The 18,055-nt window shown below is 43.6% G+C and overlaps 1 protein-coding gene across 1 annotated transcript in view; it reads right to left on the minus strand.

Annotated features, from left to right (window-relative positions):
- The window catches only part of Adarb2 (adenosine deaminase RNA specific B2 (inactive)), a 568,842-nt gene that overhangs the window by 40,891 nt on the left and 509,896 nt on the right, over positions 1–18,055 (minus strand). The window contains exons 6-7 of the mRNA XM_041630701.1: positions 15,936–16,087; positions 3,444–3,612 (exon numbers count right to left, since the gene is read on the minus strand). Of these exons, the coding sequence (XP_041486635.1) occupies positions 3,444–3,612; positions 15,936–16,087 (321 nt within the window). The remainder of the gene's footprint in view (positions 1–3,443; positions 3,613–15,935; positions 16,088–18,055) is intronic.

The following is an 18,055-nucleotide window of genomic DNA, read 5'->3' on the forward strand; positions in this document are numbered from 1 at the left end:
CCTTATTAAAAATAAAAGGCTAGAAGTGAGGTGTGGTCACACATGCACCCAGGAGGCTGAGACAAGAGGATCACTGCAAGCGATGCCAGTTTGGGTTTCACAGTGAGTTCTGGCTCAGCTTGTGCTACACCATGTGGTCCTGTTTCAAAACCACCGAGAGAAAGCTGTGGTGGTGCAGCTCCCAGGACGCCAAGGCAGGTGAGTCCCTGAATTCAAGACCAGTCAGGGTTTCAGAGACAGCCAGGGCTGACAAAGAAGATCTGTCTCAAAACAAAACAAAACAAAACAAAACAAAACAAAAAACAAAAAACAACCAACCCTAAAATCCATGCCAAGCCAAATAAACAAACAAACAAATCCTAATTTACCACCACCACCACCACCACCACCACCACCACCAGTTCCAACAAAAAATACCAAGAGAAACAGTCTAGAGTATTTTCCCATCCAGGACATCATTTGATTATCCCTCGAGATGATGTAACATGAACTTCTGCTTTTTTTCCAAGGGGATTTTATTAAAAAGATTAAGCCTGTCTTTTGAGCATTATCATCGATAGACTTGCTGGCAACCAATATAATGTGGGTTTTGTAGCCCGTTTAATTTAGCGTCTATTGATGTTTAAGATCCCAGAGACAATATTTCATTTCTGTTGCATTAATTTTCTTTATTTTGCTGGAGAGCCATGGAATTAACTTAGAAAACTAACATTGTCTGAGGGTATCAAGAGAATTTTTGTTAAAGTGAAAACTGCTGCATTTTTTTTCTCCCTTTCACTCCAAGAAGAGATGAAAATATTGTAAAGAGGAATACATTTTCTTTTCAAAGATGGGCTGTTTGAAGACTATAGGTTGTTCCCTGTGATACAGAAATCAGAGCTTTGATTTACGGTCATTTAGCCCTCTCCTTGTTCTGCCAAGCCAGGGCCAAACAAAGCCAGGGCCTAAATGGTGCTCTTTTTTCTATAGCTACTCGGTAATTTCCCATGAGAATTTGGAATCACTGTTGATAGAGGCTCATGTTTTCTCGGCTCTGTAGCCCCAGAATCCTCACAGGATAGGGTCAAGAAGGAGACCTGGATGCTGACTTCCGGACTTTGGGGTGACACTTTGTGCTTCCATACACTGTTTGATGTCCCCACCTTGAAATGCGAGCGGAACGTAACCCTCAGCACCCCTGGCTTTGGTGGAGTGAAAGATGCTTAAGAGAGCCCTTCGGGGTACAGAACTTAACATAGCTTAGTTGGTTCCTGTACCTTTGTTGAGCATATAAGACACCTCAAGTCTTATACAGGTACTGGGACACACAGCTTGTGCCTCCTGGGACTTTAATTTACTGGGGGATCTCTTGGGATTGTGGGGGGCAGCTTGTCTTAGACTCTAGATCCTATATTGGTGGCAGAACTTTGTGTGTAAGACGCTTTAGGTGATATACCCAGCTCTCCTTGGGCCCTTGGCCTTTATTTTCCCTTTAACCTTCCCATCCATTCTCCATTCAACCCTTTCAAGACTAAGATTCTCATTTCTGAACTAGCTGCAGCTGCAAATGCATCCAGGTAGGACATTTTAGGGGCATCAAAACTGTTGGAATTCTTGGGTGCATGCTTGCTTAGAGACCACATTAGCCTAGGATGCTCAGTCCCCCCCCCCACTTATGTTATAAACTATGTATCAATTTATTTATCATGGCTTCCAAAAGAGTTTCTGATTCACTCAGTTTTAAAGATTTATTTGTTTGTTTATGAGTTTGTGTGTGTGTATATATATATATATATATATATATATTTGTGTATGTATGGTTACACAGGTCTGTTCTTCCGTAGGGGCCAGAAGAAGATGTAAGATCCTTGGAATTGGAGGTACAGGCCTTTGCAGGACTCCTAGCCTTTTTTGTGGGCACCGGAATCAGAACTTCAGTACTCATAATTTTGCAGCAAGAGTGCTTGCCCACCAAGCTGTCTCTCTAGCCCACTCCCATTCTCCTTTCTAATCTTCCTATGCTATGGTTGCGGTAGCTTGGGGCTTTACAACTTTTTCAGGCAGGTTCAAGCTGCTAGGACTCCTCATCTCAGTGCATAACTTGTAAGTATTTTTTGAACATGTTTTATGGAACTGTTTCTGCAATGGGTGGTATCTTTGGGCATTGAAATTGAGGTGTGCAGGGAACGGATCTTGGGCATCACAATGAGGCTAAGGAGAGTGGGACACACTCCTAGTGCAGGCCTTTCTCAAGTAGCAGGAGTCTGTGAAGGCCGCTGAGATGCCCTTCCTGCAAATTCCTTCTGTGCACCTGGATGCTGAGGCTGCTCCTCTCGGAGAGTTGCCTGTGGAGGCTCTTGGAACACCTTTAGTGCAAAGTAAAAGGTGCGTCAGAGAAAAACTCTCTTTGTTTTACACTCGGTCGCATTCCCTGACAGTGATCACAGCATCCAGAGATGGCAGATCTTAGCCTGTTTTTTTCTTCCTCATAAAAGCAATTATTACAACTTAACATTGCGACAGAAGAAAAATTAATCCTTGGGTCAGAGATTTTTGACCTTGCCGTGTCACCTGAAATTGCTAAGAATGTGCTTTTCCCTCAAGCCGGTGGAATGAAGAACATGGAGGGGAATTTTGTCTCTCCAATTTCCAGGTGGATCTATATATGTTTTTCTTTGGGTTCACCTTATTACTGACAAAATTTGGGAGCATGGGGGTGGGGAGGTAGAAGGAAGGGGAGAAGGGGAGGGTTGAGGAGAGCTTGAGGGAATGGGATAGTTGAGATGGAGGAAGGACAGATATGAGAGCAAGGAAAGAGATAGCTTGATTGAGGGAGCCATTATGGGGTCAGCAAGAAGCCTGGCTCTAAAAAACTTCCCAGGAATCCACAAGGATGACCCCAGCTAAGATGCTAAGAAGTGGGAATTTGGATTGATATTTTTTTAAAAAGTAATAAAATAAAAAAAGCTATTACATCTAAAAGAAAAAAAAAGAAAAATATGGAAGGGCAGGGACTCGGGCCATAGCTTAATTGGTAAATTTCTTGCTGCTTACATGGAAGGGTCTGAGTATGACACCTCAGACCCACATAAAAGGCTTGTTGGGGTGGCGTGTGCTCATAAACCCTGTGCTGCGGAGTCAGAGGTAGGCAAATTCCTGGGACTCACTGGTCAGCTAGCCCAAGGGTGAACTCCAGGTTCAGCGACAGACTCCTCCTCAAAATACAAGGTGGAGAATGACCGAGGAACGCACTGAGCATTGACTTCTGGTTTTCCAATGCCCCCATATGTGTGGGCTTACACAACATGCATATACATGTGAACACGCACGCCTGAGTCCTTGATGACAAGCACCGTGTTTCTTGGAGTGGGTTCAATACTAAGACCTGCTTGGGACCTCTCTTTGCTGTCCTCCTTGAGGTCCATAGCTGGTTTTTAAAACAGGACAGCTAACTGGGCTCTTACCTGGCAATCTTGTCTGTGCAGGACATGGTGACTAGCTGCTCTCCCAGGAGGATGCCATCCCACGTCTGGACTGCACTGGGACCTCGGACAGGGACTGTCCCTTCCCCAGACTCAATCTTGGTGCGCAGGTGGCCTCGGAACTTCCTGACGATGTGTTTGCTGCTGTTCCCTGGGAGAGAAGAAGGGACTGTGAAAGGTGGCAGGGACACTGGTCCAGAGACATAAGGGTTGGAAGTGTGACAAAATCAAGCAGCCGGGGCACAGGGGTGAGTCTGAGACGTGAAGGCGGGTGGAGTTTACTCGCTTCAACAGTGAAATGGTTAAGATCTGGGATGCAGACTTCAGCCTGTGAAGACCACAGAGCAGATGTCTCAGAGACTCTGTGGGGCCACATGGTCCCCATTTACCCTTCTTTGATGCACAAAGCTATCACTGGGCTGATTTGTCAAATAATGCATCTAACACTGAAATTTTGGACATCATTTTTTTAAATTTTATTGATTTTTATTGAGCTCTACATTTTTCTCTGCTCCCCTCCCTGTTTCTCCCCTCCCCTCCAACCCTCTCCCAAGGTCTCCATGCTCTCAATTTACTCAGGAGGTCTTGTCTTTTTCTATTTCCCATGTCGATTAGATCTATGTATATCTCTCTTAGGGTCCTCATTGTTTGGACATCAGAATTGAAATGTGTGATTTTTGTAAGTTGTAAATTACAGTCAGATCACCCTATCCACAGGTTCTGTAGCGTGGATTCAACCAACTGAGGTTCAAAAACATTTGGTCCAAAGATTGCATCTGTCTTTTCTCTCGTTATTATTCCCTAAGCAATATAGTGCAGCAGTCATTTTTATCATATCTGCATTGTGTTAGGTATTATAAGTAACCCAGCAGTGATTTAGGGCTTATGGGAGGATGTGCATAGGTTATGTGCAAACACCATAGCAATTTGATAAGGGATCAGAGCATCCTCTGCAGGGAGTCCTGAACGGTCCCCAGAATACCCAAGGATATTGTATTTTTCCTTTGAGCTTTTCCGATTTGTTTAAAATAAACTTTACCAAACGTTTAAGGATATCACAATACCAGTTTTACTTAAACTTTTCTAGAAATAACAAAACAGGAAGAATACTTCCCAGCTGAAGGTGAACATGGATAACACCCGGAGGGTTAATTGTGAGAAAGAAAGGCATAGACCAATGTGGTGTGCATTCTAGAGAAACGTTTACAAATTACAGGTAGTCATACAGAAGGGATAATTGCTTGCAGTCAAGGAGGCTTGGTTTAGAAATGCCTCTCCATTTGTTCCCCAGTCACTGACAATTGTAAAGCCATGCCTAGCTTTCAGGTCACCAGAAGCAGGTGTTGGGTTGGGTTTGCCTCTCACGCTGGTCTAGATTTTTATCCCGGTGTCACTAACTTGCTGTGTGACTGTGGGAAAACTACTTAAAACCATTGTGACATGGTTACTTCCTCTTAAAACAGCACTGTCGATGGTGTTTAGCCACTAGGCTGTAAGGGTTAGGAAAGCCAGCAGGTCTGAAAAGGCTGGGATAGCCCAGATAGCCACTGGCCCAGGAACAAATGAAGACACTGTAGAAAAGACACACAGTGGCAGTTTCTGCAGCCATGAGGAAGAAAGAAATCTTTACTATTCAGGAAAGTAGATGGAACTGGAGGTCATCACTATGATAATCAATAATGACTGGTTCTGGCATCAATTAAAAGGCAAGCATATGTATAGTCATCATCTCTCTGTTCTGATTGTGAACGTGACTGGCTGCTTCAAGCTCCTCCCCAAATTTCCCTGCACTAAAGTACTGAAATCAGCGGCTGTAAGTTGAACAACACTTTTCTGCCTTAAAGTTGCTTTTGTCAGGGTGTTTTCTTTTTTTTTCACCTCAGTAGGAAGTTAAACTGGGACAACTGTGTTAAATAAAATGAGCCATATTCACAACAAATATCATGTGTTTCCTCTTACATGCAGAATTCAGATCTGAAAAATTTATATGGCTATGTGGGGGAACAAGAAGGGGTGGTGGTGGGAAGAGAGTCAAATATTGAATGTTTCTCTCTTATGAGGAAATTCAGATTAGGAAGAAGAGGGGAATTATTAGAGGGAAGGGGACCAGTAGGATGGGAGAATGGGAAGGGAGGATGAGAGTGGATATGAGCAAACTACAATGATATAAATGTAGAAAATGTCATACAAAAGTCACTGTTTTGTGCAGTAATGAACACACATACACACACACACACAACTTGGAGCAGTTCTTCTTAAGTACTGACTATCAAGGGCTGAGATGAGGGAGGTATTTTCTTTGCCTGCAAATGACAAACTTCCTGAGGTGGGTGTGCATATGTCTCTTACAAGTCCGCCCTGAGCTTTTCCTTCTTCCCAGACCCTACTTGACACATATACACCCATACACATTACAGTGTACGGTCCACAGTTACCTGTTGAACCAGCATGAACAAGAGAAGCTTCTTATATTTGCTTTTCTTTCTTTCCTTAAAAAATCCCATACATCGAGCTTAGATAATATGATATTAGACAAATGCCTAACTAACTGCTTCATGTACAAATTCTACACACAGTAGCATGAATAATTATTAAAAATTTTAAAAAGTGTTTTAAGACTCGAAGGCTACATAGATGTAGTTTCGCCCTCATTGATTCGCATCGACATACTGGACAGAGCATAGCCAGTTTTGGACATCTCTCCTGCAGAGATTACAATGATTGTTTCCAGGGTACTTCACACTGATTCTACGAGCTGATGTTCCTTCATACACATTTATAGGATATCTCTTGGACTGAAAGAAATTTCAAAGCTTAGGGAAGATAAACTTCTGAGTGACTCCAGACAGCTTTTCCACTGGGGCCAGTTTAATAAGTGATGAGATTTCTCCCTGTGCCATCCATTGAAAGACAAACCAAGGAGAGAAACAGAGCCTGGATGTTGCATTAAGCAAACTTAAACGACACTACACGCTGGAAGATGCTGATAGTGGTAGTGAAGATGATGGTGACTCTGGAGGTATTAATGATGATGAGGTGGTATGGGAATGAAGATGGTGGGGGTGCTGCTACTGGTAGTGTGGATATGGTGGTGGTGATGATAATGTTGACTATGGAGATGATGATGGTGGAGATGATGATGACAGTGATAAATATGACAATAATACTGATAATAAAACTGTAAATAATAAATATAGTTCATGTAACTCAAAAATACTTGAGATGACTTGGGTTTAACCCTGGACTTTTACACAATTCACATGGGGTCCTTCCCAATATTAACTTTCTATGGCAGATAGCATTGGGAATGGGGCAGATAATAATACTTACAGCTTCTGTATAACAACTATAGTGTTGTCCAAAGGTAAGGGACTTTACTAACCTGCCTGGGAGGCAGATTTCAGGAGATATGGTACTTGCTATCCCTATATTCTCCAAAGACACTACGCAACATTTTCCAGGCCTTGAAAGTTGCCTATTATAGGTTAAAAGCCTTCTAAATTTTTACCATCCCTTAATGTCAAGCAATGAAAAAGCCTGGACAGAGTTACAGTATTTCCTAGGAGTCAACTCAAAGTTTTAGGTTAGATTAATTTTGCCTCAAGAGCCAGGTGTGGGAGATGCTCCCACGTGTGTTTTCTTTGCCTTTTCCAGTGTGTTCCCTGGTGAGTCTGCGTAGTCCCAGGGTGAACTGAAGAGCTGGTGAGCTCCTACAAACCTTTCCCCCTGGCTCTGGATCTTTCTTGGCTAATTGCTAGAGGTAGGAGGGAGTTGAAGATGACACTTCAAGCATAATGAAATGCCAATCTAGCCAGCAACTGCGGGAGATTGACTTTAAATAATCCGCAGTAGGTCGAAAGTATCCTTGAGACAATGAAGATGTGGAACTTTAAAATCCTTCCTGTCATGTATCCACAGACAGTTCCAAGTCCATTAGACCACTGCACTCTGATTCTTATACCCAGAGACCAACAGCCTCATTGTTACTGTGTTTATTAACTTTTTTGGATTGATAGTAAGAAAATAGAGTAGTAATATGCTTTAGAAACTCGTCAGGTGAATATTTATTTTTTTACGAGTTACTCAAAAGGGGTGGTGAAACATAACTAATTAAACATTATGCCTGCTCCAGTGGTGTGTGTGTGTGTGTGTGTGTGTGTCCCTGTGTGTGCATGTGTTTAGAGATCAAAGTTAAAAATCAGGAAGAAAGCAATTTAACAAGCAAAAACTCCCAACCCCCCGCAAAGGTATAAGAAAGGAAGAAAGGATTTTTAAATACTAAATTAAAAATTCAAGTTGTCTTCAATTAGAACATTTTAGAAAGTGTATTGGTGAAGTAGCCTGTCATTTACTCTAATAAAATCTCAAATAGTCACCATGTGGTTATGTAGATGACCTTTGTTTTATTTGCATTATGAAACTATGAAAATGTATTGCTCTGCAATGGGTGAACATGATCCTATGTAACACGTTCCTGTGTCCAGTAGAACATCTGAAGATAGGGATTTAAGGATCTATGTTTTAGGTCCCTGACTGTCTGTGGGATTGTGGCTCAGTTTTGTGCCTTGCCCTTTTACACAATGAATGTGACTGCCTTAAGTTGACTGCATTATGCACCTCGCACAACGCCATAGATATCTATCTTATATAATCCTGTTATTTTATGACGTCTTGTGGAAGATTTATTATATAATTTAATATGCTAAATCATTGGAAATGATGGAAGAATTGAGTTTGCCAGGTAATTAATGAAAGGGAATTCATAAAGAGGCCACTGATGATTTGAGAGGAAGACAGACGTTGCTCAGCCATGGGGAGGTGTGTGGGTCGTGATATTCGTCTCTAACATTTAGGATCTTTAATACAACCCATCACTATTATTTAAAAAGTTTCTTATCAGTATGTATAATATGTTGAGTATATTCCCTCACCCTATTCCTCCCCGGCACCCCCTTTCCTGCCTCCTCACGCTCATTAGTTCCTTTTATTCTCCTAGACAATTTCATTTAATAAATACATGCATGGTTTTATTTGGCCATGTTAGCTTCAGGAACCATAACTGAGAGAGGACATGTAGAAGAATGAAAGTATCTCTCACCATGCATAAACATCAAACTAAATGAGTCAAAGGCTGCCAGAGAAGACCTGACTCTCTGAAACGGTCAGACAAAAAAGTAAGTAAAAATACACCAAGATATAGGCATAGTCAAAAACTTTCCAACTAGAACCCTGGCTGCTCACGGAATAAGACCAACAGCCAACAAATGGGACCTCATGGAAATAGACGTCTTCTGTACAGCCAAGGAAACTGTCTAGTGAGTGGAGGAATAGCCCACATGATGGGAGAAAAATCTGTGCAGCTAAGCCTCTGACGAAGGTTTCTTATCTAGAAGTAACTTTCAGGCATTTGGCTCCACCTCAGTGGACCTTGGCCTAGAACCAGAGGGAATCACAGGAGTGAGCAGTTTTGAGTTTCCCGAGAGGAACAAGCGGCTCTGGCTTACAGAGACTGTTGCTGAGGCAGCTTTCCCCCTTCTGCTGCATGGAGCAGACCAGGCTGAGAGCCACGTGTTCTGCACAGAGCACTGTGTGGCCTTGGCAGTGACTCTGCCACACTGTCTTCTCCTTGCAGGCCTCTCTACTAAGCCAGAAACAAATGACCTGGCTTGTCAGATGTGATTTAAGGTAGTTCTAAGCCAGTGACTGATGTTGTGATTCTCCTCTGTTGCAACAGAATCTTGGCCAAAGAAAAAGCAACAGGAACCCAAATTTGAAAAATTTCTTAGGTAACCCCATAGGTAAACCATGATTGGATTGGAAGCAACTGAACCCAGTGCGCTCCCAAGCTTGTAGACAACGTATCTCTCTAAATATTGTTATTGATTCTGTACTTAAAGATTTTGGTCTATATAAATTCTGGCGTTAAACAGAGAAACAGAAAATTTACAGACATCCCAAGAAATCAGGACTTGTTGATATCACCAGCGCCCTTGTCTTTTCCTTGGGACTTGGGAACCCTGCAGGGAGCTGGGTTGATCACCTAGAGTTTGACCTATAGTGCTCTAGGAACTCAGGAAACCTCCTGGCTATGAGTTGGAAAGGTCTCTGGGAGAAGGAAGTTACTCTGTCCTATTGGGGAGTTGGACATGACCTCCTAGAAATTCTAAATCAGGCTGTGTTCTCAGGGGTCTTCTAGTTATGCACGAGTGACCCCTGAGACAACGCAGCTATTGCTGTTGCCCTTGGTTGCGTCTCACAGGTTGAAGGTAAGCACCTGTTGATGAAGACATTACACACATAGGATGCAGGACTTGGATGACTTGGGTTATATCAAACAATAATGCCTTCATCTTATGCTCTAGCTTCCACAGCACTAGAAAGTACTATATAAGTTGCTGAGGGAGGGAAGCAACTAGTAGCCTACATACCTGTGACACCTATGGACAACAGTGATAAGCATGGCAAGATATCCATACAGGTGAAATAGTGGTATTCACATGTTGGTGGTAACCAATGGCTAAGTAGATTAAAGGCTCACTCAGCAGGAGGGAAATCATGCCTGTTACTAGAAACCTAGCCCTGGGAATAGTGAGATCACGTACCTTAGAAAAGACTCTACTACTTCCACTTTGCTAGACTAGCATAATTGCCAACTGAATTCTAGATATTATCCTTATACCCACAGATGGGTGTAACTATCACTCCTCACCAAAGAAGATTCTCTATGCAGCAAATGGAGACCATTAGAGAAAACCACAAGATACAATACAGAGAATGGGTCATGTGTGCCCTAGACTCAGTGAGTACATCTGCAGCCAGCACAGCTTCTATACCTATGTCTCAGGGGACATAACAGAAGAGATTGCAGACAGATTGTAAGAGTCTCAATACCAGGAAGTCTGCTGTGAGACGTCTCTTCTAGAAATGGGTGCATAAGCAAGACCTAAACAATGACAATATCAATAGACATGATAACATGGGCTCTCACCCTTAGACAAATAATATACGCAAAAGAAAAATGAGCCTCTCCCAGGGATGAGCCCCGCCACCAGCTGGTCATCCCATACAAAGTGGCCAGCCCTGAAAATCATAAACACATAAACAACAAAATGGACTCAGTAGGTTTTATTTCTATATTTGTGCAAAAACAATCTCAGCAGAAAGTATTTATACATTTGTCTATCATCTATCTATCTATCTCTATAATAATCAAGAAAGAGGCTCTCAATTGAAAATGTAAGGATGGATATGGAAGGGATTAGAAGTAAGGGACATGGGTCCTGGAGTGATAAAAGGGAATAGGGGACATCTGTAACTATGTTTTAGTTTAAAACGTTAGAAATCATCGCTCAAAACTCTGGAAAGTGTTGGGGATATGGTTCTGTCTTAGAGTTCTTGCTCCGCATGAGTGAATATTTGAGCCAGGTTCCAGCACTACATTAACTGGGTGTGGTGTACACTCACACAACCCCAGCAGATGAGGAGAAATAGACAGAGAATTGAGAGTTTGAGGACACCTTTGGCTACATAGCAAATTAGAGGATAGCCTGTCTTCAGGGAAAAAAAAAAACCAAGGCAAACAAAACTACAACAAAACTACAATAAACAAACAAACACAACAGACTCCAAAACCTAAAACTGTAATCTTTTTCTTCCTAAGGCTGTTCTGCTCTGTGTTCCTACACTGATTAAAAGGAAGGAGAACAATTTATGCCACACAGTTAGGTCTCTTGGACTTAGAGTCATGTTGTCGTTGTGCTTGTAGACTCTGATAAATCACATGTGGTCACGTGGCCTTATGCATGTATGTGTTCTGTATTATATACACGTGAGCTCAGGTGCACATGTATACATGTGCACCTGACATACATGACATACATGACATACATATGCGTACGCACGTGTGAGGGAGAGGAGGAATGATCCTGCCACAGCTGCAAGCTGATGAAGGTCAGCACACTGCGGGCTCCACCAGGAGCTTCACAGCAGCTGTCTTAGACCTCAAAGTGACAAAGAGCTTCAGTGATCAGCTGTGTCAGTGCTCTGTGCCTGGCAGAGACAGAAGCTCGGGAAGGCAGAATCCTGCCCAGGCGCTTCCTTTGCTCTGGAATGTCCAGATGAAGATCTCAGTGGAACTGGCTGAGTGTGTCTGTGCTCTTCCACTTCTGTGCCTAACAACACCACACTGGCAGTCAGGGCTAGGAAAGAGGGCTCCCAGTGTTTCATTTAGGAACACGGCCCCTGAGCCCCTGAGTTTCTGGTATGGCGAAGTTGGAGTTTCTGCAAATTAACTTGTAGGGAGTGGGTGGTGCCAGCTTGTGGACCTCTAGGAGAGCTCACAGGAGTTTTCCCAGAGGCTCTCTGCGAGCCTGCCTTTGGCCAATTGTCACTATTGTCTTTGGTCCTTTGCTGGCCCTGGAAGAAGCCCCTAAAAGCAAAGACCTGATCACTCGAATTCCATTATCCAGCAGTTCAGCCCTCCGTAAAGGGGAGCAATAAAAATAAAATCAGTGTATGAGGGACAGTGGGGAGAGCTGTAGCAATGTCTCTCAGGTGGAAATTGAGGAAGCTGCTTCTGAGAGTGGCTGCCTTCCTCAGGAGGCTTGGGGGATGCCCAGCAGTCTCTCTGAAGGCTCCTTCAGAGGACAGCACGCAGTTGGCTTTTCTTGCCCTTTTGGAGCGATGAGGGGAAAATGATGCATGGCTTTTAGCTGATGAGTCCACTTTGCAAGACAGCAAGTGCCTACCTTCTCTGTGCTCCCGGCGGGCGGGAAGACACCCGCTTAAATCAGCGGTATGCAGGTCTAGCATCTTGCCTTTGCCTGCCTTATCTGTAGCAACACTGGAAGGAAAAGGCTTCATTTTTCTCCTCCTACCAGCACCTGCCACTTCTTAAAAGCGCCATGAAATAAAAGACATCTGTGTGTGGAAGCGAACCTCAGGGGGCCTCTGAGAATGCATTTGTTTGCTTTTCTAAACCACTGACATTGCAAGTTGGAACCAAAGGCTGAGAAGCCACACTTGGTGCTTGATGTACAGAGACACGGGAAACCCAATGAGCCAGAATGGTCCCCACAGGGGACCGAGGCCTCAGGCAGGGTCGACATTTTTGTGGTCCTCACTTAGCCCTCTCCTAACTCCTGCTGGGGCTACAGAGGCCAAGGAGGGAGCTGAATAAATTAGAACTAATTCCGAATGTTTCAAAGAGCTATTGGGAAATGGACCAAATTTCACTGATTTCTAGAGACGTTAGTATCATGTAGATCTACCTTGATGGATATTATTAAGAAAATGAATCAGATCCTTCCTTCCTTCCTTACCTTTTTAATCTTTCTCTTTCCCTCTCTCTCCCCACCCCCTTTTCCCTCCCTCTTTCCCCCCTCCTTCCCTCCCTCCAAGCATGCATACTTGCGCGCGCGTGTGTGTGTGTGTGTGTGTGTGTGTGTGTGTGTGTGTGTGTATGAGCCCAAGTGTGTGTATGCCTCAGCATCAAAAACCCTGGGTTTACAGATGCTCCTGGCTTCCTTTTTTCACAAGGGTTTTAGGGATTCAAACTGACACCCTCATGCTTGTACCACAAGCACTGTACCTGCTGAATCATTTTTCCAGCCCAAGGTGTGGCCCAGACTGGCCTCAAACTCATGACCCACCTGCTTCTGCCTATTCAGCATATTTTACCAACATGCATCACCATGACTGGCCAACGCATGATGTACTGATTAATTTTTTTTCTCAGTTTTTATTAGTTCTTTGAGAATTTTGGACAATATGCCTTGATCACATTCAACTCCCTTTTAACGCCTCCCAAGTCTTTCCACTTTCTTACCCACCCAAGTTTTAATAGTTAACTTGATTAGATTACGGAGCATCTAGGTTAGTGGAACATACTCTGGGATCTATGAAGACATCTCCAGAGACCATTAGCTCATGAGGGCTCCGATCTGACTACTGGAGTAAATCTTAATGGATCTGAAACATCATGATATCATTGGGAGTGGTGAGAAATGGGAGTTGGAGTCTTTGGAGGAAGGAAGCCACTGGAGATGTATCCTTGGGGTTATAGCTTGCCTTCTGTTTTACCTCTGCCTGTTGCTTCCTGGTAACCATGATGTGAACATACCATGCCTTCCTTGTCATGATGGTCTGACACTTCTGCAAACATGACCCCAAACAAAGCCTCTTCATTTAGGTTGCCTTGGTCAGGTGTTTTATCACAGAGACATACAAACGACCAGACATACAAAAGAGCCTAGAAAGCTCTTCCAGCACAGACAGTGAAACTAACCAGTTGTACGTGCATTTCTATATAAACACATTTAACTTTTTCTGGGGTTCATTTGAGCTAAATAAAACTTTATGCCAAAAGCAATATAGTATATGAAAGAGATCTGAGTCTCAGGAAGTTATCAAACCATCAAATGTGTCCTGTGCTCAGAGGAAATCTCCAGTGGAAACACATCACACTCCATGGTTATTAAGGGTTGGTTCTAACCCTCTTTTCTCCTTGTAGATGAGGTTACATTTATGATCCAATCTCCAAAGCCAGGAAAGGAAGAACATTTATCAAATTCCTGCTGTGTGCCAGGCTTGCATAGAGGATGCTCACAAAGACAAAGAAGACACTGGAAAGCAGTAGGTCTTTAAATCCATATATGTTTAGCCCATTTGTCTACCTCTCAAATTGGATAATTACTCAAAAAAGTTCTTTTTCATTTTTGCCAACTCCATTGCTCTCCCTTTAAGAAAGAGTTTGTCAAGGATTCCCTACATTTCACATGCTTTAGAAAGTAAATGGGAGAGCCAGGCTGGAGTGAGAATCAGAAAAGGGAACACACCATCTGAGAAACTACAAGCACTGCCCCAGCAGGGTGAGGGTGGTGGTGGTGCCTAGCCAACATGATAGTAGACACAGCTTTGGCCCAAGGGCAATGGGAATAAAATAAACCATGGGAGATCACAGAGCACAACACTTCCTTCCCTAAGACTTTTAGAGAAAGTGTGTGTGTGTGTGTGTGTGTGTGTGTATGTGTGTGTGTGTGTGTAGGAGGCCACCTGTTCACTCCGGATGCCCAGAATGGAAATAATCACTCAGAAACTATATTCTTTAAATCACTGCTTGACCCATTAGCTCTAGCTTCTTATTGGCTAACTCTTACATCTTAATTTAACCTATTTCTAGTAATCTGTGTATCACTACCAGGCTATGGCTTACCAGCTAAAGTTCTGGCGTCTGTCTCTGGCAGGGCTGCATGGCTTCTCTCTAACTTTCTCCCAGCATTCAGTTTAGTTTTCCCCACCTACCTCTAATCTACCCTATCAGGCCAAGGCAGTTTTCTTTATTCATTAATGGTAATCACAGCATACAGAGAGGACTCCTATATCAGTGCACATGTCTGTGAGATGGGCACTTTCTGTACAAGCTTGAAGACCTGAGCTCACACCTTTAGAATCATGTAAAGCTGGGTGCAGTGTTGAACATCTGCAATCCCAGTACTCCTATAGTGAGATGGGAAGCCGAGACAGGAGAATCCCCTGAACTCAGGGGCCAGTGAGCCTGTTGTGCACAGCCACAAGCAACAAAGAAAAAAAATCTGTCTAATAAAGTGGAGGGTGAGGTTGGATGCTGAGGTTGTCTTCTGACCTCCACCGGTGCACTGTGTCACACATGTGTCCGTGCGTGCGTGTGTGCCTGCGCACACACACGTACACACATCACACATATGTACAAATCAATCAATAAATAAGGAAAGAATGAAAACAGAAAAAGAGTTTGGAAGACTGTGAGTGTGTGTGTGGTATACACATAAATAAGTAAAAGATGTATGCATGTTACAGAAATAGAATCTAGCATAATTTAAGTGAGAAGGTAAGAGTCCTTGATTTTTCTCTTTTATTGTCAAGACACAGTGGCATCAATGACACCAAAGACGTTGTGGACACCCACTTTTGTCCTCCCTCCTGGGAATGCACAGTGGTGAGGGAGGGGACTGGCACTGTGGGTCCTACAGAAGGGTTTAGTAATGGAATTTTTAAGTTAATGGACACTACACTTTGGCCCCTGGCTATGCTGCAAAAGTTGAGTTTCTTTCTCATCCAAGTTGCAAATGAAGGCAAAAAGAGCTAGTTTGAGTTTGCTTTCACCCCATGAAATTTCATCTCATCTCATTTTCTTTCTCTTTGGTTCCATTTTCCAGCCTGGGATACAGGGATTGTCTGACCTATTAAAACAAAGCAGAGTGCTATGGTAATTATATAGCTAATTTTAGACCCCAAACTACTTTTCTGCCAATGGTCGGAGCAATTCAGACTGAGGTTTTGGAGGTATCTAGCTAATTGTAGCAATGATTCACTTCCATCCATCCATCCATCCATCCATCCATCCATCCATCCATCCATCCACACTACACACAAGATGCCTTGGCCAAGGTGGCCTGGCATTGTTTATTGACAAGAGACAAACTTGTGGTTTCTTACAATCTGTGGTGATTTCATAGGGAGAGTTGAGTCTGGCATCTCCGCAGGGGGACGTGCTCACATAGAGATGGAAGAGGATGTTTTCTCGAAGCCTGTAGCCTCCTTCCTTTAAATGAACGAATATTGATCTCTCGGAGTCCTCTCGATGCTTGCTATGGACACAAAGAGGATGTAGGTCACTTACAACAAAACAAATGAAGATGTTCTGATAGGTGCTTGCTTTTGTCTTGTTTTGTGGGGTTAGCAGTTCCCCAGCTTTTACCTTCTCTACGCTCATATGTTGTTTGCCCCTTGCATGAACACTTTGGAACAAGCCTCAGTGAAACTACCTGGGAACAGACACAGCCAGCAGTAATGTTTCCCTCTCCATCCTCCCTGAGCAGTCACTTTAGCACTCCTCTCTCTCTCTCTCTCTCTCTCTCTCTCTCTCTCTCTCTCTCTCTTTCTCGTGTGTGTGTGTGTGTGCATGTAGGTCAGAAAACAGCTTCAGGTGTTATTCCTCAGGTCCTCAGGTATCATCCACCAATTTTTTTTTTTTTGACATTGAGTATTGGTTTGGAACTCACCATGTAGGCTAGGTTGGCTAGTGAGCCTCAGGGGCTGCCTGTCTCCACCTTCTCAACTCTGGGATTATAAGCACGTGCCACTGTGCCCGGCTTTTTTCCCTCTTCTTTTTAGGCATGAATTCTTAGTGTCATACTTTGGTCTTCATTCTGTGTGAGAATCACTTTACAAACTGAACTATCTCTCCAACCATTTGAGATCTATCTTCTACAAGCCAGTATCTGCCATTACAAAACCACAGTCCTCTGTGTCTGCAAGTCACTATTCACGAGGTGTCCTGAGACACTACTGACTAACATAGCCTAAGTGGGCGCTAGGGTGTGCAATGAAGGGAAAAGGGATTTTAAGCAGTGTCTGAGCTTGAGTGCCAACAAACTAGGTGGAAACAGCAAACAGTGCAGAATTGGCTTTTTAAAAATCATTCTGGGTAGATCTAGAACAAACCCATGCCTCCTAATCTTGGAGCTTTATATCTTCTTGCTTCACGAAAACCTTCACAGCCTTTAACCCCACATTTTGAGCAGCCCTGCCTCCCCAAGGAGGAACAATACCACATTGGGCACTGAAAAACTGAGCTGTGTTTTTTCTTCCAGACCCTTCTGCAAGCCCCTGCAGTCTGCTTTCTGCCATTCTTGCTGTTTGTACAAGTTCTGCCTCGTTGGTGATGATTTTGCATCGCAGGGCCTTGAGATCTCCTAGGCAGCAGAATGGACACTGTGTCCCCAGAAATCCTCGAGACTCCTCCAAGCTTAGGTGTTACTGCCTCCTTTCTTGTGCCCAAACAGACTCCCCCATCATGTGTGGCTCTTCTCCTGCAGTCCTGTGAGCAACTGCATCCAGTCTTGGTTCCCCAGTGCAAAGCCAGACCCATGGAGGGAAAGCTCACTTGTTCTTGAGGCCCTTGGCAGCCATTTTTGGTACCCTCCTGCAGACAGGGATGGGTGTGACCATCTTAGACTTTTCCAGGTAACTGTGAGGTGCCTAAAATGCATCCAAACCTGGGCAAAGTTGACTGGATTGTCTTCTGCAACACATACCCGAGGTGGGGGGGACTGGAGAACGTTTCCAACTGAGTTGTTGGGTTTTCAGTAGAAATCCTTCCTCACATATTGAGAGATTTCCAGCTCTTGTCTATCCCAGTTGACCCCTCACCAGGCCTCCTGGAACTGATGTGGCAATATATCATGCTGCTATGCACTGCTCAGAGGCTCAGATAAAAATTAATTGAGTGTATTAAGGTATTGCCTTTATTCCTGTCTGCTTGGCATCTATTGGGCCCTTTTTCCCTTTGTGTGACTTCGGCACTTGCTAACAGGTTCATGTGAATGAGCCACTCACTAAAGCCGCTCTGAGAGGCCATTATTGGTGAATTCAAGAAACCCTGTTTCAAACGATAAGAAAGGGCAGCCGGAAGATGCAAAGAAAGAACATTCTGTCGAGGAGACCCATGGCAATTAAACCACTGTGACTGGCTTGCTTCAGGAATGTGTATGGAGTGTCACATGAGCAAATCTACCTGTGCTTCTGCTGGGGTTTATTGTGTCTTCCAGAGAGAT

Source organism: Microtus oregoni, unplaced genomic scaffold (assembly GCF_018167655.1).
Source record: "Microtus oregoni isolate MIOR12 unplaced genomic scaffold, Mior012 000035F_ref0000213, whole genome shotgun sequence".
NCBI classification, from domain to species: Eukaryota; Metazoa; Chordata; class Mammalia; order Rodentia; family Cricetidae; genus Microtus; species Microtus oregoni.